At 40.0% G+C, this 23696-nt stretch overlaps 1 protein-coding gene and 1 long non-coding RNA gene across 2 annotated transcripts; one reads left to right on the top strand and one right to left on the bottom strand.

The window, feature by feature from the left end:
* Positions 1-545: 545 nt before the first annotated feature.
* On the bottom strand, positions 546-23265 carry tgm2l (transglutaminase 2, like). Its single transcript, XM_062036214.1, has 15 exons — positions 23217-23265; positions 22970-23140; positions 20220-20450; positions 17882-18000; positions 17526-17654; positions 17279-17456; positions 14370-14511; positions 14202-14305; positions 12589-12731; positions 12387-12486; positions 8720-8865; positions 6047-6176; positions 5753-5913; positions 1615-1751; positions 546-1008 (listed from the first exon to the last, which is right to left on the bottom strand). The coding sequence occupies exons 1-15, from the start codon at positions 23218-23220 to the stop codon at positions 849-851; spliced, it is 2055 nt and encodes a 684-aa protein (XP_061892198.1). The 5' UTR covers positions 23221-23265; the 3' UTR covers positions 546-848.
* Positions 3936-22006, top strand: LOC133642014 (uncharacterized). Its single transcript, XR_009824373.1, has 3 exons — positions 3936-4041; positions 20197-20468; positions 20550-22006. It is a non-coding gene; the product is annotated as an uncharacterized LOC133642014 (long non-coding RNA).
* Positions 23266-23696: the final 431 nt, after the last annotated feature.

The raw sequence follows: 23696 nt of genomic DNA, 5'->3' as shown, positions 1-23696 counted from the left end.
TATTGAATTTCATGGGCGAAATTGGCTCCGCTGTAAGCAGACTTTTGGTTACGTTTATTTAATATTTAGAATCCATTGACAAAAAAAATCCATCCGTCATGTCTTTCATAATAATTGTGAACGATAGGCAAAATTTTAAAAGAAAGCGCAGTTCCCCTTTAAGATTCTTTGCCAAGGACCTCCAAAGGAGCAGGCGGCCACTAGGTAGTTCTCTTTTATCAAGCACGCGTCCTGTAACTCTGTAAAGTGCCTAAAGTTGTTGTTTGTCATGTCCTGTAGTTTTCACAGTATTGGATAATCCAAGTAAATAACAAGCCGTGCCAGTGTGGTCATCCTGGAGCCACAAGTTGGTTGAATAGTCCTGCGCTCGGGCCGCCGCAGTTCTTGCACGTATTGGGCAATGAGCTGAAAGTCATCTGAGTAACATCATGAGTGTGTCATTTACACACTGACTGACACACACAACCTTGTCTAGTCTACGTTAAACTCCTTGCCGCGGACTCTTGCGCAAGACTTCAACATGAGCAGGCTTAAAGTCAACATGTAGAATGGGGTCAGATCAACAAACCTTTATTAATAGAAGAATGCTGTGTATATCAATCATTTACACACATTTTTAGTATTAAACCACTTTAACAAAGCATACAAGTTACGATTCACATCCTTCTTATTCATTAAATATCGGGCCAGTGGTGATTTTTATATGCAAAACTCGATGCCTTCAAATGGAATGTAAGTGAAAAGTTTAGATTTTCTTGACTTATTTGCCCTTTGGAAGCTAAAGTTCAATGCTTGTTAGTAAACACTGTAATATTCAGTAGTAGTACATGTTTTGTGTCTAAGCTCACTCAGTATAAGCGTAAATGCTTCTCAACAAAAACTGTAGCGACTCCCCGTACGTCTTTGAGCCTGTCGGAGTCAAAATCCACCAGGAGCTTTCTGGCTCCGGTCCGAGCCGGTGTAAAGGTGAGCTTGACGTTCACCTTCTTGCCTGGACCTATTTCACCACTGCAACAGAAAAGGTGACTTTAAGTGCCGTCAATCTACACTACCGTTCAAAAGTCTGGGGTCACCCAAACAATTTTGTGGAATAGCTTTCATTTCTAAGAACAAGAATAGACTGTCGAGTTTCAGATGAAAGTTCTCTTTTTCTGGCCATTTTGAGCGTTTAATTGACCCCACAAATGTGATGCTCCAGAAACTCAATCTGCTCAAAGGAAGGTCAGTTTGGTAGCTTCTGTAACGAGCTAAACTGTTTTCAGATGTGTGAACATGATTGCACAAGGGTTTTCTAACCATCAATCAGCCTTCTGAGCCAATGAGCAAACACATTGTACCATTAGAACACTGGAGTGATAGTTGCTGGAAATGGGCCTCTATACACCTATGTAGATATTGCACCAAAAACCAGACATTTGCAGCTAGAATAGTCATTTACCACATTAGCAATGTATAGAGTGTATTTCTTTCAAGTTAAGACTAGTTTAAAGTTATCTTCATTGAAAAGTACAGTGCTTTTCCTTCAAAAATAAGGACATTTCAATGTGACCCCAAACTTTTGAACGGTAGTGTAGTTCAGCTTCATCCATGAAGTGAAAAGTAGTCGGTACTTACTTCATCCTGACCTCCGAGGGAGACACCAGGCCGGCCCCCTCCACGGTGAAAACACACCTCTTCAGTGGCACCGGGAGAGGGTTGGTGAAGGAGATTGAGGCTTTTAACGGTATGTTAACTGCGGCTTGCCCGTGAATCTGCAGAAATACAAGTGAGCTAAGTTATGCTTTTTTGGACGATACAGGGAGGCAGGTGTCTATCCAGTTTGATTCATAGGATAAGGGGCAGATACACCCTGGACTGAGCACAGCTCAATTATGGGGCGATTGATCGGGAATTGATGGCAGGTGTTGGTTGGATTGTTTTCTCACCACAATCCAAACCACACCAGAGTCTGTTTGGAATCAGGTGGTATTGTTCTGCACCTGAGTTCCATGTTTGTGTTCAACACCTGACCTGATAAAGGAACAACACCAAGAGAACAAAACTCAAGTTTGATTAAAACGTTGTCCCGATACCAATATTTTAGTACTGGTACCAAAATGTATTTCGGTACTTTTCTAAATAAAGGGGACCACAAAAAATGTCATTATTGGCTTTATTTTAACAAAAAATCTTATAGTACATTAAGCATATGTTTCTTATTGCAATCAAACAACAATTTAGTCCTTAAATAAAATAGTGAACATACTAGACAACTTGTCTTTTAGTAGTAAGTAAACAAACAAAAGTTCCTAATTTGTCTGCTGACGTATGCAGTAACCTATTGTGTCATTTATCATTCTATTATTTTGTCAAAATTATGAGGGACAAGCTGTAAAAATCGATTATTAATCCACTTGTTCATTTACTGTTAATATCTGCTTATTTTCCGTTTTAACATGTTCTATCTACACTTCTGTTAAAATGTAATTAACACTTATAAACACTGTTGTTAGGATGCTTTACATTAGTTTTGGATGATACCACAAATTTAGGTATCGATTCAATACCAAGTAGTTACAGGGTCATACATTGGTCATATTCAAAGTCCTCATGTGTCCAGAGACAAATTTACTGAGTTTATAAACATAATATGATTTTTTTTTTAAAGAAAAAAGATTTTGTGACGATAAAAAATATTGATGTAATCATAGTAGTATCAACTAGATACGCTCCTGTACTTGGTATCATTACAGTGTAGAGCCACCCATGGCATTTGTTTACATTCAGGGGTGCTAGCTTGCTGTTAGCGGTTAGCTATCGTATCCTCCTACGGTGTGTAGTGAAGCACGTTTAGCTATTCCTCGTCCTGCAGGGATGATACTCGTAAGAAACTTACTTTATTTGTCGCCGCGGACGAAAGGATTAGTGATTTAGAAGTAGCTAAAACACTGCAGACTGCGGATGGACGCTAGTCGCTAGCTAGCTAGCCATGTCGTAAAGCACCTCTTCCTGAGGGCGTTTCAGTGTTATAACTTCACTTTTATCTTTAGTTTTTAGGCCAAATTGCGTCCGTTCTCCCTTTTCTGTCTACACACTGTGTCTGCTTGTAAGTACTTCGTGATTGTGCGCTGCCGAACATGCTCCTCTGCTTGTAAACCCAGCAATGTCACGACGTGACGACGTGCCGTCATGCCCGGGAACCGGTACTTTTCAAACGGAGTATAGTTCCGTTTTTGATTCATTAGTACCGCGATACTATCCAGTACCGGTATAGCGTACAACCCTACTGTCGTCATGAACGTGTGTCTACAGTACATGCGTTCTATGGTCTTGTTCACACTGCAGGTGAATTTGAATTCTAGTGAATTCTTGTGAAGCTCTACTTTCTCTGCTGTCCTAAGCAAGAGATCAGACCAAATTGGTTGTACAAACCAAATTGCAGTATAACCATGTTTACACTGACCCGAATGGGATTTCTGTTGCGTTGTAAACCCAAACTGTTGTAATAAGCATGTGACTGGTGACTCCATTTTGGACACTGCACACGGGCTTATTCCAGCAGTACCAGCCAATTAGCTAAAGGCCACAAGGTGTCAACTCATAGTCCAGCACAGCTCTTTAGGCATTTGTAAGTGGGGTTTAGACTCGCCGGCATCCGTCACACATGCACACCCAATGCTTATCCACCATGGTTGTTTTGAGAGTGCACATGGGTGTAGTAGAATTTCTGACCTTTGAACTATATTTCGTGTCTATTAAGAATGTCTGCTCATTTCATTTCTCTTCTATTCTATACCATTGAAGGAGCAGATGTAGGACAAAGTTGAATATGGACTCGCTCTGACTATTCTACAAAATGTTCTAAATGTCTAAGCATGACTAAGGGATTCAAGGATGTTGCAAAACAAACATGTCGATAACAACAGGACCTTGGGGCATGGGGAAACAGATCGAATGGGCAGGAGACCAGGACTCTGGGAGATTGCTTGATTCTTGTGTCCTCCGGAGGATGTTTGTTTGTCTGCAGGGACAGCTCAATCCGACTTGCACTTTTGACTATGGGTAAATACATTTTTTGTACTAAGTTCACTTTTGTTGCTGTTTAAGCTTCGGACAATCCGCTACATGGGCAACACGGTGGATTGTGTGGTTAGCACGTCTCTTTCACAGCCAGGAGTTTCTGGGTTTGTGTTGGCATGTTCTGCGTTTGGTAGTGTTGGTTTGCTCAGGGTGCTTCACACTTTCACCGTCTTAAAAACTTGCAAGTTAGGGTATTTGTGGATGTTCAATGGTCCATAGATTGGTCCTAGGGGTTCTGTGACTGACTGGTGACCTGTCCAGGGTGTGTTCTTGCCGAGCCAACTCAGGTAGACTGCCGTTTACTTATTGATATACAGTATTAACTGTTGCAATGCCACTGTTTTTGTTTTTGTTTGTTTGTTTTTGTTTTAGTCTTTAGCTTTTGTCAAAATTCAAAAGAAAGGGGCATTTTGCAAGTACCGTTACACTACCAGGATTCGGGTTCCCATAACGACTGTATGTCCATTTTACTGTGTACAGTTTTATGCTTGGTGTCTTACATACCGTATTTTCCGGACCATAGGGCGCACCGCCGATGAATGGTCTATTTTTGATCTGTTTTCATATATAAGGCGCACCAGATTATAAGGCGCATTAAAGGAGTCATATTATTATTTAATTTTTTTTCTAAATGTAAAACATTTCCTTGTGGTCTACATAACATGTAATGGCGGTTCTTTGGTCAAAATGTTGCATGGATTATGTTTTACAGATCATCTTCAAGTCGCTTTCTGACAGTCGCTTCCGGATGCGTCGTTTATTTACGTGGCTCACCTTCGGTCTTCTCCCCGTCATCTTTGTTGTAGCGGTGTAGCGTGCAAGGACGGGAGTGGAAGAAGTGTCAAAAGATGGAGCTAACTGTTTTAATGACATTCACACTTTACTAAAATCAATAAGGGAGCAGCATCTCCTCATCCGGAAACAACAATGTGTCCCGTGAAAAACCGTCTGACCGAAACTCTCTATAACTAAAGTTCCTTGGGTGAATAATGTAAACTCACTACACCGGTATGTTTTAGCGCTTTCATCTATAAGTAAGAACTTTACACTACTTTATTATTACAAATGGCAACAGCGGAGGATGAATGTCCCATAACAAGAAGAATCTTATCGACTACGGCGTCTCACGGACTGCAAAGGCGGACGCGTGCAAATTTTCAGGACTTATGCAGATCCCAAATATAGATCAGCAGGTACCAGAAGGTAAGAAAAGTTGCTTTTGCATAATATTGCGAAACAAAACGCCAGATAATATGTCTTACCTTATACACACACCATAATAATACTGGTATGTTGAAGCACAGTACAATCCATCAAGCGGTGCGGCTTCATAGCTTACCAAAGTCCTACTAAAACATGTTGATAGATTTTTGAGCGGCGTGTGTAATGTTCTATATTTTCAATCGAACATATAAAATGTTGGCGTTGTTTACTTGAGTCATATTGCCATTATGGTGCAGTCTACACGTATCTCTTATGTGTGACTGCCATCTACTGGTCACCTTCATCATTTTACCATGCACCAAACAAAATTGCTTTGAGGTCGGTAAGCACAACCAGTATTATTCCGTACATTAGGCGCGGTTATAAGGCGCACTGTCGAGTTTTGAGGGGGGACAAAAAGGATTTTAACTGCGCCTTATAGTCCGGAAAATACGCTACATCATATTTGCACCTTGTCAGCAACACCCACCTCTACAAGGAGCTCAGGCAAGATGAGAGGGATTTTGACCACGACCATGTTGGGTTCATTCTCTCCTTGGGCCTCCAGGAGGGCCATCACCTTGATCAAATGGTGATCCGAGACACACTTGGCGTAGTCATTGTAGTGCACGCGCAGCACTTCCTTGTGAACTGAGCACACACACACACACACACACACACACACACACACACACACACACACACACACGTGCGTTGGTGACTTCCCATTAAAAATCTGACATATCAGGAAAAAAAGTTTATTTTGGTGGGATTTTTCACCAACCTTTGTAGGCAGGCACGCTGACCTTCTTGGTTTGCCTCTCAATCTCTCCTCGGTGTATACAGTTGTAAGTTTCAACCATGGCCAGCAGGGTCAGCTGAGCATGAGCTTCGCCGCCGCCGTTGTTTTTCAACTGCAGACAAACAATTCACTCCAGAGTGTTATTTTCTATGAACTGTACCATGCAAAAAGTCTTGAGGAATAATCTCCTGAAAACACAACCAAATGAAATGTTTGTATTTTTTATTATTTGGGCGGCCCGGGAATGACACCAGTCTAGCCCATGAGTTCAGTTATGAAAAAAAATTGGAAGAAGCCAACATTTTTGCTGCAGATTCCCAAAAGCACTGTCATGTAGACCAGTGTTTCTAAACCACAGGGCTGTTTCGCAGCTGTGGTCCGTATGGGCCGCGGAGATACTCGGTTGCAATACACTTTTCCACCACTTGTGGCAGTAATGACAATCCCAAACAAACAGAAGAAGTCTGGGGCTAAAGTCATACAGTAGAGAAGTTTTGTGCAAAAATTATGACTAAAGTGGTGAAGCTGTATTTTCATTTGCACTTTAATTTTATTGACAGTTTAGTTCATAAACATATTTATTAATAATTTAGTTGATTTATTTTAGCACTACATAATTATGTGTACATCTATTTTTCATCAGTTATTTTTGCAGTATATTTGGTTAAAACTTATTTTTCTAATCAACCTGACATAAGCCTAAGGTTTATGTGTTACAGTAAATAAACAATAATATTTGTGAATAACACATGGTTTTGTACCATTTGACTTTGATTGATTGATTGAGACTTTTATTAGTAGATTGCACAGTACAATACATATTCCGTACAATTGACCACCAAATGGTAACACCCGAATAAGTTTTTCAACTTCTTTAAGTCGGGGTCCATGTTAATCAATTCATGGTAACAAGGTTGGTAACCTGTTAAACTCTAAGTAGTTCAGATATAATTATTAAATACGATTAAAATCAAGAGTAAGGTTACTAATTCAGTATAATAATTGAGAGGGTAGTGAAAAAGTTTGGCCCTGAGGTCAAAAATGTAAATAACCCCTGATATAGACTGATTTAGGATTAGGTTCTTAAAAACTGGATGGCTATTTTTCTCCAAATTTCGTAACTCAAGCAAAAATAAATAGACAAAAATCAAGTGTCCACTGCCAAAAGACACCAATTCTAAGGAATCTATGAACTATAAATACTAGTGAACGGTCCTCAGATTTCTGGAAATTCATTGTTTGGTCAGTCTACATGTCATAACACATAAGACCAATGACTGATCAGTCCCTTTTCATTGGTCAGTGACTCAGTCTACATGTCATGTCTGTCATTCTTCATTGGTTAGTCTGTCATGGGATTCATTTGTCATTGATCAGTCCACTGCAAAGCACGCAGATTCCTGGGAGTTTTTTTGGCCATCATAGCCTCATGCGGTTGCTTTATCGCCCCTTGTGCTAAGTGTCACTGAAGGGGGTCTAGCAAAGTGGTAACTTTAAGACTTCCGAGAATTGTTGGTTTCCTTCCCTGACCATGACGACATTGACGTGGACTCTCTCCATCTATCTCCCATGTAACTATGCTGTTGTTTTATTGCTAGCTTGCTCAAAGAACAAAACAGCACCTACTTTAATGTGGGGCGTGCTTTAGAAGTGTTGTACAAGTAATTAAGATCTTTTTAGAAGATCTTGAAGGGGGAATTGATGGAAGGAGATTTTTTACATATATCCATATTTAAGTGTTACTTCTTTACTTCCATAGTCATATTACAAAATAGCTAGTATTCTTCCTTCTTTCTAGTCTGCAAAGTAATGTGTCGGCCTTCTAGCAGTGGAATGCAGGGTGTAGAGATAACTCAGGGAGTAGTCTAAACAACGAGGGTGGGAGCGAGGGACAGAGGGAAGAACACAGGACTTCCGGGGTTTTGGGGGGGGGGGGGGGTCGATCTAGACTGGGGGAGGGAACGCTTCTGTACTGGATTTGGTCTCACATTTGTCTTCAAAGCTTTGAGAATAAACCACAAAATACCAACTACTGCCTGGTGATGAATTTAAACTTCAGCTTATGTGCCATTTAAGAATTTGGGAGTGACCAGCAGCTTAAAATCCCTGGGAGGAAGAGCTGGTCAACGCAACAAGAATAATAATAAATGTAGAAGTCCACAGTCCTTAGCTTTCTGTAAATGTGGCCCCCAAAATAAGTTAGTTGAATAGTCCTGGTGTGTTTTTATAATTATAAGAAATACATGCAATTATTGCCTTTAAAATCTATCTTTCCAATAAGTTATTGTTTTTCCATAAATTGGAATGAGTCTATCTTTGGAGGGGAGAGATGTCTGGACAGGCTAGAGCCTCTTTAGTTAGACATACTGTCTTTTTACATCTTTTCAAAAACCCTATTGTGATCATCGTCAGGGGACAAACCCACCACACACCAAAAACTTTACAACTGAAGAAGTCTTTAGAATGAAACGTGAAACGTCAGCAAACAAGAAAGGTCCAGTTGCCTCAATTCAACCAGAGTATCATGACCTGGGTGACTAAGATCTACACAGACATAAATCAAGGAAGCTCGTAGTGCGTCAAGACTTTCACACAGTCTTGTAAGTCTGCCAATAAGGAACTCATTCATGAAGTCGTTCATCAACGTCTGAATACCTCAATAACGACGTCAAAGTCTGTTCCAAATAGAGGATTTGTGGGTTTGATTGTCATCTGCAGCTTCCCTGGTTTTTCTCTCTCAGTGGTCGGCTCTGTTATTGGACGTCCTGCCTTCTCAAAGATCTCTCTCTCTTTTTTAGAACCTGAGAAGAAGACACAAATTTGACCTTAATAGTGCATTATTAAACTGCCTGTACCAGAAAATCACTCCGTTGGTTGTCCGCGTAGCAATTATTCGCCTTCACATACCGTATGGATGTCGATTCTCATGCAACCGTCAGATAATTCGATGATTTCTGCATCGTCATCTAGTGTGATGATGATGTGGTGCTACCTCTGACACTGAAAAATTCTCATGTGGACTTGTTTCGCCTTTTTGTGCCAGCGTTCCCACAATATCATGATATCAGAATGAATCATATAGTACATAATTGTATTATATTTTCGTGCGGAATGCTAGAAAAGTTTTGATAAAGTCAAATATAACAGACTTATACTTTTGCAGCTTGTTAATTGTTTTTGGCGACACTTAGTGGTCACAATAATTTATTCAATTCCATCCATCCATCCATTTTCTACCGCCTGTCCCTTTTGGGGTCGCGGGGGTTGCTGGAGCCTATCTCGGCTGCATTGGGGTGGAAGGCGGGGTACACCCTGGACAAGTCGCCACCTCAAAATTAATTGTGTTTAATTTATTATATTAAACACTGTTATTGGATACTCTGCAGAAGCCTATTAGACTAATACGCATCTCCTTTGGAGACCTTGTATCATATGCAACCAAATATATTTGATATCCGTTTATACTGACAAATGTTGTGTTTTAGACTGCAATATTGTTTAATTAGGACACTTGTTACGTACACTACCGTTCAAAAGTTTGGGGTCACCCAAACAATTTTGTGTTTGAGCCTTCATTTCTAAGAGCAAGAATAGACTGTCGAGTTTCAGATGAAAGTTCTCTTTTTCTGGCCATTTTGAGGGTTTAATTGACCCCACAAATGTGATGCTCCAGAAACTCAAGCTGCTCAAAGGAAGGTCAGTTTTGTAGCTTCTCTAACGAGCTAAACTGTTTTCAGATGTGTGAACATGATTGCACAAGGGTTTTCTAATCATCAATTAGCCTTCTGAGCCAATGAGAAAACACATTGTACCATTAGAACACTGGAGTGATAGTTGCTAGAAATGGGCCTCTATACACCTATGTAGATATTGCACCAAAAACCAGACATTTGCAGCTAGAATAGTCATTTACCACATTAGCAATGTATAGAGTGTATTTCTTTCAAGTTAAGACTAGTTTAAAGTTATCATCACTGAAAAGTACAGTGCTTTTCCTTCAAAAATAAGGACATTTCAATGTGACCCCAAACTTTTGAACGGTAGTGTATGTCTCGCTTGTGTGCTATTGTGTGCTTAGCTGTTGTGTAGCTGCTAGCTCCTGGTAGCCCATGGCCTATCATGTTTACATTTTTGTAAAGGACTTCCCTAAAATACAAGAAAAGACCAAACTTGAGTACTCATTGGAGGACATTTAGATGTTGGCTGTCCATCTTTGCACAAGTAAACACGCTGCATGTCTGCTTGTACTGGAGCTTATATTGGAGATTTTAGATGCCGATATCATTTTTGTTTGTTTGTTTTTTGCTGATATCGGACTGATATTCAATATCAATATTGGATCAGGACACCCCTAGTTTTTATATCTGTCCACCAGATGGTGCTACTTTTTCCTATCTAAAACCATGCACTACAATTTCATACCTAGCTAGTAATATGATATAAGTGTAGTGGTGTTAGGCAATGATGTGTACGCAAAAGTAAAAGTGTTTGTGTGTTAATCTGGTTTTTTGGTCTTTTTTCTGTAAAAAAAAAAAACTACAAAAAAAATCACTGCAGCTGTTTAAACCCCGAAATAGAAATAGTACAAACGCCGTTTCCATATGAGTTGGGAAATTGTTTTAGATGTAAATATAAATGGAATACAATGATTTGCAAATCATTTTCAACCCATATTAACTAAAAAGACAACATATTTGATGTTCAAACTGATAAACATTTTATTTTTTGCAAATAATCATTAAACTTTAGAATTTGATGCCAGCAACACGTGACAAAGTAGTTGGGAAAGGTGGCAATAAATACTGATAAAGTTGAGGAATGCTCATCAAACACTTATTTGGAACATCCCACAGGTGTGCAGGCAAATTGGGAACAGGTGGGTGCCATGATTGGGTATAAAAGTAGATTCCATGAAATGCTCAGTCATTCACAAACAAGGATGGGGCGAGGGTCACCACTTTGTCAACAAATGCGTGAGCAAATTGTTGAACAGTTTAAGAAAAACCTTTCTCAACCAGCTATTGCAAGGAATTCAGGGATTTCACCATCTACGCTCCGTAATATCATCAAAGGGTTCAGAGAATCTGGAGAAATCACTGCACGTAAGCAGCTAAGCCCGTGACCTTCCATCCCTCAGGCTGTACTGCATCAACAAGCGACATCAGTGTGTAAAGGATATCATCACATGGGCTCAGGAACACTTCAGAAACCCACTGTCAGTAACTACAGTTGGTCGCTACATCTGTAAGTGCAAGTTAAAACTCTCCTATGCAAGGTGAAAACCGTTTATCAACAACACCCAGAAACGCTGTCGGCTTCGCTGGGCCTGAGCTCATCTAAGATGGACTGATACAAAGTGGAAAAGTGTTCTGTGGTCTGACGAGTCCACATTTCAAATTGTTTTTGGAAACTGTGGACGTCGTGTCCTCCGGACCAAAGAGGAAAAGAACCATCCAGATTGTTATAGGCGCAAAGTTGAAAAGCCAGCATGTGTGATGGTATGGGGGTGTATTAGTGGCCAAGACATGGGTAACTTACACATCTGTGAAGGCGCCATTAATGCTGAAAGGTATATACAGGTTTTGGAGCAACATATGTTGCCATCCAAGCAACGTTACCATGGACGCCCCTGCTTATTTCAGCAAGACAATGCCAAGCCAGGTGTTACATCAACGTGGCTTCATAGTAAAAGAGTGCGGGTACTAGACTGGCCTGCCTGTAGTCCAGACCTGTCTCCCATTGAAAATGTGTGGTGCATTATGAAGCCTAAATAGCACAAGGGAGACCCCCGGACTGTTGAACAACTTAAGCTGTACATCAAGCAAGAATGGGAAATAATTCCACCTGAGAAGCTTAAAAAATGTGTCTCCTCAGTTCCCAAACGTTTACTGAGTGTTGTTAAAAGGAAAGGCCATGTAACACAGTGGTGAACATGCCCTTTCCCAACTACTTTGGCACGTGTTGCAGCCATGAAATTCTAAGTTAATTATTATTTGCAAAAAAAAAATAAAGTTTATGAGTATGAACATCAAATATGTTGTCTTTGTAGTGCATTCAACTGAATATGGGTTGAAAAGGATTTGCAAATCATTGTATTCCGTTTATATTTATATCTAACACCATTTCCCAACTCGTATGGAAACGGGGTTTGTATTTCATATGTAGATACTGTAGTGGTTGATTGACTAGTCTACACATGGTTTGTCCTTATAGACAAATGAATGGAGATGTTTAAAAGACTATAAAAGTATGCTTTATCGGTCTACTCATCATGGATTGTTCGAGCAGTAAAATTAGCTCAGTATAGATTGGATTCACTTACCTTCTGGATATTTGTATTGGAGAGTGATATCTTCCCTGCGGTCGCTGAAGGGACTTTTGGTACTGATGTTCCTTCCCACGCTGTTTTGGTCCACGCTGAGCTGTAAAGATAACTGCTGTTACCGCCACGGATGTTTATGTGAAACATTTGTGAACGCTAACTGGTGGGAAATGGATGTTGATGAAAAAGTGGAAGCAGTCACCTTCTGTCTTTGACCATCTTTCCGGACCATCCACCTGATGATGTCGGCGTTCACCTCAGCAAATATGAACGGAGCATCGAACTTGACGCCCAGATTTCCTTCCTTGATGGCCGTAACAGGACATGGACCACAGCAGTACTCACCTGTGGGACAAAAAGTCACTTTATTCCAAGATAGCAACTTCAGGAAAGAGGATATTGGGGCATTACAGCAAGTTACTAACATGTAATAACAAAGAAAAGGTTCAAATCGTCTTACTCGATAGTGCTGGACAGTTAAAGGCCTACTGAAATTAATTTTTTTTATTCAAACGGGGATAGAGGATCCATTCTATGTGTCATACTTGATCATTTCGCGATATTGCTATATTTTTGCTGAAAGGATTTAGTAGAGAACAGTGACGATAAAGTTCGCAACTTTTGGTCGCTGATAAAAAAAAGCCTTGCCTGTACCGGAAGTAGCGTGACGTCAACAGTTGAAAGGCTCCTCACATTTCCCCATTGTTTACACCAGCAGCGAGAGCGATTCGGACCGAGAAAGCAACGATTACCCCATTAATTTGAGCGAGGATGAATGATTTGTGGATGAGGAACGTGAGAGTGAAGGACTAGAGTGCAGTGCAGGACGTATCTTTTTTCGCTCTGACCGTAACTTAGGTACAAGCTGGCTCATTGGATTCCACACTCTCTCCTTTTTCTATTGTGGATCACGGATTTGTATTTTAAACCACCTCGGATACTATATCCTCTTGAAAAGGAGAGTCGAGAACGCGAAATGGACATTCACCGTGACTTTTATCTCCACGACAATACATCGGCAAAGCACTTTAGCTACGGAGCTAACGTGATAGCATCGGGCTTAACTGCAGATAGAAACAAAATAAATAAACCCCTGACTGGAAGGATAGACAGAACATCAACAATACTATTAAACCGTGGACCTGTAAATACACGGTTAATGCTTTCCAGCCTGGCGAAGCTTAACAATGCTGTTGCTAACGACGCCATTGAAGCTAACTTAGCTACGGGACCTCACAGAGCTATGCTAAAAACATTAGCTATCCACCTACGCCAGCCAGCCCTCATCTGCTCATCAACGCCCGTGCTCACCTGCGTTCCAGCAATCGACGGCGCGACGAAGGACTTCACCCGATCATAGATGCGGTCGGCGGCTAGCGTCGGATAGCGCGTCTGCTATCCAAGTCAAAGTCCTCCTGGTTGTGTTGCTGCAGCCAGCCGCTAATACACCGATCCCACCTACAGCTTTCTTCTTTGCAGTCTCCATTGTTCATTAAACAAATTGCAAAAGATTCACCAACACAGATGTCCAGAATACTGTGGAATTTTGCGATGAAAACAGAGCTTTTTGTATTGGATACAATGGTGTCCGAATACTTCCGTTTCAACGATTAACGTCACGTGCATACGTCATCATACATAGACGTTTTCAACCGGAAGTTTCGCAGGAAATTTAAAATGTCACTTTATAAGTTAACCCGGCCGTATTGGCATGTGTTGCAATGTTAAGATTTCATCATTGATATATAAACTATCAGACTGCGTGGTCGGTAGTAGTGGCTTTCAGTAGGCCTTTAAGAAATAATTGGAATGTACCATCGCTTGGTTCTTGAGGGGTTGGGTCCAAAACCTGCCAGCCATCATTTCCTTTTGGGAGGTCAACTCTGTTCATCCAGGACTCCACCCAACAGTGGAAGTTCCTAACCGAGCAGTAAGAACAGGTTGTAAGATTTAGCTGATGTGTGTTTGTGCTTCTTGACCTACCAGCTGCTGTCTGACTTCCCTCTCGTATCCAGGCTCTCCAGTTTTTCATTAACCAGGAAGTCCACAGAAAGGTTTCCATCGGTGTCATGGGCAGAAGAGAAGTTGGTGATGTTGCGTGTTGGGATTCCCAGGCAGCGCAGCACTGTAAATAAACACACAGTAGACGGGAACTTTATCCACACCCCGATGAACATCAATTATCAATTTCCTTTATTTAACCAGGTAAAGACTCATTGAGATTGAAATCTCTTTCTCAAGAGCGACCTGACTAAGAGTCAGTGTATCCCCGACCTATCATCTCTATTAGCGTGTCCGCCCTGAGATCGGGAGGTCGTGAGTTCAAACCCCGGCCGAGTCATACCAAAGACTATAAAAATGGGAGCCATTACCTCCCTGCTTGGCACTCAGCATCAAGGGTTGGAATTGGGGGTTAAATGGCCAAAAATGATTCCCGGACGCAGCCACCGCTGCTGCTCACTGCTCCCCTCACCTCCCAGGGGGTCATCAAGGGTGATAAGTAAATCATTTCACCACACCTAGTGTGTTTGTGACAATCATGGGTACTTTAACTTCAATTATGTGTAATAATTAACACTTAAATGACTCGTATGATTTGCCCGACCAATCAATAGTGTTGCATCTACTCAGAGACTGTACTCTAACCAATGGATGAATGGAATGACCTGTAGATTGACCAATTACAAAGTGAGTAAGATGCCCAGCCAATAACTAGTGTTATGTAACAGTTTCTATCTGTGATGGCTGACTCAAAGGCCAGCCAATGAAGACCTAATGACATGTATCGTACGCTGACCAATAAAGAGTGAGTAACAGGCTTGCTCCATTATTAGTCCTTTGTGATAAAGATTGATACACAGACTGACCAATGAAGAGTAAATTAAATGGCATATAGACTGTCAAGTGTATTGACTGACACCTGGACTTGCCAATGAATAGTGAGTATCAATCATTGGTCTTATGTGTTGTGAGTGACAAATATACGGACCAATGACGAATACATGACATGGTATGTAGACTGACCAATGAAGAATTATCACATGGAATGTAGACTGACGAATGAAGAATTAATCACATGACATGGAGACTGACCAATGAAGAATTAATCACATGACATGTAAACTGACTATTGAATAAATAATCACATGACATGTAGACTGACTATTGAATAAATAATTACATGACATGTAGACTGACCAATGAAGAATTAATCACATGATATGTAGACTGACCAATGAAGAATTAATCACGTGACACGTAGACCGACCAATGAACAATTAATCATGTGACATGTAGACTGACCAATGAAGAATTAATCACGTGACATGTAGACTGACCAATGAAGAATTAATCACATGACATGTAGACTGACCAATGAAGAATTGATCACGTGACATGGAGACTGACTATTGAATAATTAATCACATTACATGTAGACTGACCAATGAAGAACTAATCACATAACATGTAGACTGACCAATGAAGAATTAATCACGTGACATGTAGACTGACCAATTAAGAATTAATCACATGACATGTAGACTGACCAATGAATAATTAATCACATGACATGTAGACTGACCAATGAAGAATTAATCACGTGACATGTAGACTGACCAATTAAGAATTAATCACATGACATGTAGACTGACCAATGAATAATTAATCACATGACATGTAGACTGACCAATGAAGAATTAAACACATGGCATGTAGACTGACCAATGAATAATTAATCACATGACATGTAGACTGACCAATGAAGAATGAATCACATGACATGTAGACTGACCAATGAATAATTAATCACATAACATGTAGACTGACCAATGAAGAATTAAACACATGGCATGTAGACTGACCAATGAAGAATGAATCACGTGACATGTAGACTGACCAATGAAGAATGAATCACATGACATGTAGACTGACCAATGAATAATTAATCACATGACATGTAGACTGACCAATGAAGAATGAATCACATGACATGTAGACTGACCAATGAATAATTAATCACATAACATGTAGACTGACCAATGAAGAATTAAACACATGGCATGTAGACTGACCAATGAAGAATGAATCACGTGACATGTAGACTGACCAATGAAGAATGAATCACATGACATGTAGACTGACCAATGAATAATTAATCACATAACATGTAGACTGACCAATGAAGAATTAATCACGTGACATGTAAATTGACCAATGAATAATTTTTCACATGACATGTAGACTGACCAATGAAGAATTAATCACGTGACATGTAGACTGACCCATGAAGAATGAATCACATGACATGTAGACTGACCAATGAAGAATTAATCACATGACATGTAGACTGACCAATGAAGAGTTAATCACATGACATGTAGACTGACCAATGAAGAGTTAATCACATGACATGTAGACTGACCAATGAAGAATTAATCACGTGACATGTAGACTGACCAATGAAGAATGAATCACGTGACATGTAGACTGACCAATGAAGAACGAATCACATGACATCTAGACTAACTAATGAAGAATGAAGGACATGACATTTAGACTGACCAATCAGCAGCCCTATGTCCTATGATTGACATGTAGGAATGAATCACATGACATGTATACTGGCCATTGTAGAATGAAGGACATCTTATGATTGACATGTAGACTGACCAATGAATGACTGGCAGGACATGAATTGTACACAGATCAAGGAATAATGTCCAAGCAATCAGTGATGTGGTATGTAATGATCGACAGATGAATGACTGTCACGCTGAACTAGTCACTGCTGTGTGTGTGCTGGCGTAGACTAACCAATGAAGGGGGCGTAGCTCACCAATCGCTTGTGCTATGTCTACAAAAACGGGTGTTGTGATGGCCCTCAGACTCACCTGTGCAGGCGACAGCAGCATAGACCCAACACTGGCCGTATTTGACCGGCCTGGCCCGGCCTCGGCTCCACTTTTGGAGGATGGGAACGCTGCCGTTCCATCGGTTAGGCGGGACTCCGTCAGAATACGGCTCATGCCAGCGGCCCTCCAACACACCCCTGTCACCGTTGGAGTTCACCTGTATAAGTCACACGACATGAGGCATCTGTTCTGTTACGTGCTAGAAACGTCCTTCAGTTCGTCGTACCATGGCAGAGATGATCCTGCTGACGTAGACGGGGTCCCATCTGTGCTCCATGTCCTTCTCCGGGTTTCTCAAGGCATCATTGGAGTTGTCCAGGATTTCAAAGCAGATGTCCATCACGTGGTCCTCAAACTACCAGAAAGACGGTAGTGAGTGTGTGTGAGACACAATGGAGGACGATGGAAAGCAAGCATTTTCCCATCTAACTGCGAAAGGGTGACGCTCTTGTTTGTGCGGTCTGCTTCCACTCTCACACTCTCCTTCCAGAAGCTTCCTCTGTCCAACTGTCAGGATTTAAGATCTGGTGGACAGTGTCTGCTGTCACCCTGCTGTGACATACCACACGCATGCCAACGCACCTGTCCGTAATGCCAAGGGATGCTTCTGATGGAGTGCCATGAGCCGGTGTAAATCATTCCATGCTCATTCATGATGTACTCCTGAAGGAGCTTCTCCTCGCTGAGGTGCACAGCATCATCTACAAGATCAATTACAAAACCCAATCAATTACAAACTCAAGGCCGTATCTGGACCCTTCACATCATTTTATATGGCCCTAGGAAAATATGCATCAATGTACCTTATCTTTTTGTACTGAATGTATTTTTTCTTTCCATTTTGACAAAAAAATATATATACACTACCGTTCAAAAGTTTGGGGTCACCCAAACAATTTTGTGGAATAGCCTTCATTTCTAAGAACAAGAATAGACTGTCGAGTTTCAGATGAAAGTTCTCTTTTTCTGGCCATTTTGAGCGTTTAATTGACCCCACAAATGTGATGCTCCAGAAACTCAATCTGCTCAAAGGAAGGTCAGTTTTGTAGCTTCTGTAAGGAGCTAAAGTGTTTTCAGATGTGTGAACATGATTGCACGAGGGTTTTCTAATCATCAATTAGCCTTCTGAGCCAATGAGCAAACACATTGTACCATTAGAACACTGGAGTGATAGTTGCTGGAAATGGGCCTCTATACACCTATGTAGATATTGCACCAAAAACCACACATTTGCAGCTAGAATAGTCATTTACCACATTAGCAATGTATAGAGTGTATTTCTTTAAAGTTAAGACTAGTTTAAAGTTATCTTCATTGAAAAGTACAGTGCTTTTCCTCCAAAAATAAGGACATTTCAATGTGACCCCAAACTTTTGAACGGTAGTGTATATATGCATTGCATGAAACTGCATACCTTTTAAATGTGAATACTATGCAATATTGCAACAAATAATGTATTACCACAGTTTCCACACATTTTTATTTGTTAAAATAAAAATTAATCCTTCAATATCTGCTTGACTTATGCTTTCAAAGCAAATGATCTATCAAATTGTACGCTGTAAAAAGGACAATAAATATTATGTTAAAATTACGATGTTTTTTTTTACAGCATATTAAATTGAAAATAACTCTACCACTGTTTTTACTATAAAATGTTGCCTTTTTCTTTTCTTTTTTTTTACTGTAAAATCTACGGTTGTTGTTACTGTAAATGGAAAAAAAATGGTACCACAGTTATTTTACGGTAACAAACTGGCAGCTCAGTTGCCGGAATTAAAAATGAACAGTGGTACTGTTTTTCTATTCACAGTAATATGTTGAAACAAACTACCTTAAATTTTACAGTAAGATCCCGGCAACTCAGCTGCCGGTATTTTACCGTAAAATGTCTGTGGTACCATTTTAAAATGGTAAATAAACATCTACTGTAATATAATGTTTTTAAAAAATCTGTATAGAAGTCCACTCTCCGAGGTAAACACTGTACATTATTACATTACTTCATATAACTACTTTTGTTGATTGTACTACATTATATTTTACTGTTTTTATGCAATATTTCATATCTAGAAGTTAGTTTTCCACCTCCAAAGACATGCACCTGGGGATAGGTTGAGTGTGAATGTTGTCTGTCTATCTGTGTTGGCTTGGCCCTGCGATGAGGTGGCGACTTGTCCAGGGTGTACCCTGCCTTCCGCCCGATTTGTAGCTGAGATAGGCTCCAGCGGCCCCCGCAACCCCGAAGGGAATAAGCGGTAGAAAATGGATGGACGTAGATTTTGCATTAAAAACATGGTGACCAGAATTTTATTGAGAGAGCATGAGGAGGTAGTGCTGCAAGGGGTTCTGGGTATTTGTTCTGTTGTGTTTATGTTGTGTTACGGTGCGGATGTTCTCCCGAAATGTGTTTGTCATTCTTGTTTGGTGTGGGTTCACAGTGTGGCGCATATTTGTAACAGTGTTAAAGTTGTTTATACGGTCACCCTCAGTGTGACCTGTATGGCTGTTGACCAAGTATGACTTGCATTCACTTGTGTGTGTGAAAAGCCGTAGATATTTTGTGACTGGGCCGGCCCGCAAAGGCAGTGCCTTTAAGGTTTATTGGCGCTCTGTACTTCTCCCTACGTCCGTTTTAAAAAGTCATACATTTTACTTTTTGAAACCGATACCGATAATATCCGATATTACATTTTAAGCATTTATCGGCCGATAATATCGGATTGCTGATATTATCGGACATCTCTAATAAATATGCAAACCCGTCATCATTGTGGCGGCCCCTTACAGAACTGTGGCCCATATCAAAGTAGGTCAGTCCTCCAGCTGTGCCTGTTTGAGTTTCACTTCCCCATCAGGTGGTATCATCACTAATACGCCTACGTTTCTTTCAACAGCGTCTAGACCGAACAGCTTTCACCTTTGCACCACGGGTTGAAGAGCAGATGGAAGTCAATCTTCTCGTTCTTCTCCGAAACGCGTCCATCAGGAGTCATCAGCAACACGTGCAGACGGTAATGGCCGATGACGGAGTCTGCCGGGCTGTGTAGAGTCAACAGCACGCCATTGTGGTCTCCCTCCTGCGTGAAGCGCCATCCCTCTTTGCTGCCGCGCTCCTTCTCAACTTTGATCGCCTTCTCCCCTCGCTTGCCTGAAGACCCAATGGGAAGTATGACAACGCGCTCGTGTATTTACAGCACAAGACCAAAGTCATTGGGGGTTGCGTGACTTCCGACACACTTTCTTTCAGCAGGTCTCTCCAGGTTGGCTGGTGTGTGTGTGTGTGTGTGTGTGTGTGTGAGTGACAGGAAGAAAAGCTCAGCAAGAGGTAATTAATACACACATCTTTACACCTTACACAAAGAGAAGGATTGTGAAGTTACTTCCTGGTCAATCCAAAGTGCTGGCTTGCCAACGACCACACAGTTGATCACATTGGATAATCACATCCACCAGGTGTAAAGACACGCAGGTGATACATTTAAAAAATACAGCTTTCAAGTGGATGCTACAGCTATATAGTTTTTTCCCATTTGTAATTTTTATCTCCAGATTTTTTTCCAAACCTTTTTATTTGTCACAGGTTTGAATTAGTACTGCATGTCATTGTTGACTACCGTGATATGTCACTTCAGTCTTTTTCAACCTTTTTTGAGCCAAGGCACATTTTTTGCGTTGAAAAAAATGCGGGGGCACACCACCAGCAGAAATCATTCAAAAACGAAACTCAGTTGACAGTAAAGAGCCAATTGTTGGATATGACTTTAAACCATAACCAAGCATGCATCACTATAGCTCTTGTCTCAAAGTAGGTGTACTGTCACCACCTGTCACATCACGCCATGACTTATTTTGAGTTTTTTGCGGTTTTCCTGCGTGTAGTGTTTTAGTTCTTGTCTTACGCTCCTATTTTGGTGGCTTTTTCTCTTTTTTTGGTATTTTCCTGTAGCAGTTTCATGTCTTCCTGTGAGCGATATTTCCCGCATTTCTTTGTTTTAGCAATCAAGAATATTTCAGTTGTTTTTATCCTTCTTTGTGGGGACATTGTTGATTGTGTAAGTCTTTGCTGTCGTCCAGCATTCTGTTTTTGTTTACTTTGTAGCCAGTTCAGTTTTAGTTTAGTTCTGCATAGCCTTCCCTAAGCTTCAATGCCTTTTCTTAGGGGCACTCACCTTTTGTTTATTTTTGGTTTAAGCATTAGACACCTTTTTACCTGCACACTGCCTCCCGCTGTTTTTGACATCTACAAAGCAATTAGCTACCGGCTGCCACCTACTGATATGGAAGAGTATTACACGGTTACTCTGCCGAGCTCAACAACAACACATCATTTTCAGACTGTAATTACTGGTTTGCAAAAAATATTTTTAACCCAAATAGCTGAAATTAGATAATCTCCCACGGCACACCAGACTGTATCTCACGCGCGGCACAGTGGTTGAAAAACACTGTGTTACTTTAGCCGACTGTGGTAAAAATAAATATTTGCAGTTTGCAGCATCATTGTTGAGCAGTTCTTGAAAAGATTACAGGATATTTTTACTTTCTCTTTAGGTCCTTACTTATAGGCCCACTTCAAAGTAAACAGTGACAATTGCTATGGATTTGCCAATATACCAGAAAATACTAGAATAAAAGGATATAATTGGCTAAATGTTTGCATTATATGTATGTATTTTTGTTAGGGCTGACAAAAATAAGTTACAATGATCACGTTAATTATATATATATATATATATATATATATATATATATATATATATATATATATATATATATATATATATATATATATATATATATATATATATATATATATATATATATATATATATATATATATATATATATATATATATATATATATATATATATATATATATATATATATATATATATATATATATATATATATATATACATACATACAGTACAGACCAAAAGTTTGGAAACACCTTCTCATTCAATATTCAATGCGTTTTCTTTATTTTCATGACTATTTACATTGTAGATTGTCACTGAAGGCCTCAAAACTATGAATGAACACATGTGGAGTTATGTACTAAAAAGAAAGCCACCCTTTGCTCTGATTACTGCTTTGTACACTCTTGGCATTCTCTCCATGAGCTTCAAGAGGTAGTCACTTGAAATGTTTTTCACTTCACAGGTGTCATAGTTTTGATGCCTTCAGTGACAATCTACAATGTAAATAGTCATGAAAATAACACACATATATATATATTATATATATATATATATATATATATATATATATATATATATATATATATATATATATATATATATATATATATCATGCAATTAATTCATTCAAGTAAAACATTTAAAACTATTTCCTGTATGACATTCTGAGAACAAAATTGCATTTGTGTCTGAATAAAAAGTTACTTCCAATCATGCAAGTGAGTAAACCTGTGATTAATCATGAGTCATCCAAATTCAAACGTTTTATTCTGAGTTGTTTTATTTATATATATTTTTTAATTATTATTTTTATTTTTATTAATTTTTTCTGATTTGTTTTACTTGTCGTTTACCAGCACTAATTTATCAGAGCATTATGATTTTTGGCAAGTCGCCCCCTCATAGCAACACGAACAACATTCACATTCACAACGTATCCTTTTTGCGTTTTCGGACTCTACTCACCAAGATGGAGGACCAGTGCCAGGTGGTGGTCACGGTGCAAAGACTCGGAGCACTGCACCGAGATGGAGAAGGGCTGACCCCGGCGCACAATCAAGCGCTCCTGATCGATGTCCTTGGTGTGGTGAGCTGAATTGTTCTCACGACATCTTGGATCCACATCCATAATGACAGCTAACAGGTCAAACCATACAGTTATACATACATATATACCTGTATTTATATATATATACTGTAGATAGATACTCACCCATGATAGATAATGAAGCTTGTTGTCATCAAGTATCTTGTATCAGTGTGCATCCCAGTCTTCCAGTATTTATACAGCACACATATCTATGACACAACACACACCCCAAAACATCCTCACTCTACCACGCCCCCAACCACACACACCCACACACTCACAAACCCAGCATGACCTCTGACATCACTTCCCAAAAAGACTGCTCTGCCGGTATCTGCGTCCTGGTGTGTGTACACGAGCGTTAGCGTGGTCACTTTTCAGTCACACTGGACTCTTTGTTGACACACTTCTTAATGGTGGTGTGTTACTTTTGTGTTACTTTTTGCTGTCTACTAGTCAGAGCTTCTTTACTCTTCACTGGGGTCAATGTTTTTTTTCCCGCTAAGACACACACATTAAAGTACAGTAAATGACATACCGCAGGTCTGAAGTGTGTTTGCTTGCATTTAATTTGAAATGTAATGCAGTTTTTGTATTTATTAA

This window comes from Entelurus aequoreus, linkage group LG24 (assembly GCF_033978785.1).
Source record: "Entelurus aequoreus isolate RoL-2023_Sb linkage group LG24, RoL_Eaeq_v1.1, whole genome shotgun sequence".
NCBI classification, from domain to species: domain Eukaryota; kingdom Metazoa; phylum Chordata; class Actinopteri; order Syngnathiformes; family Syngnathidae; genus Entelurus; species Entelurus aequoreus.
The sequence above is the reverse complement of the archived record's forward strand: the minus strand, read 5'-3'. Positions and strand labels throughout refer to the sequence as shown.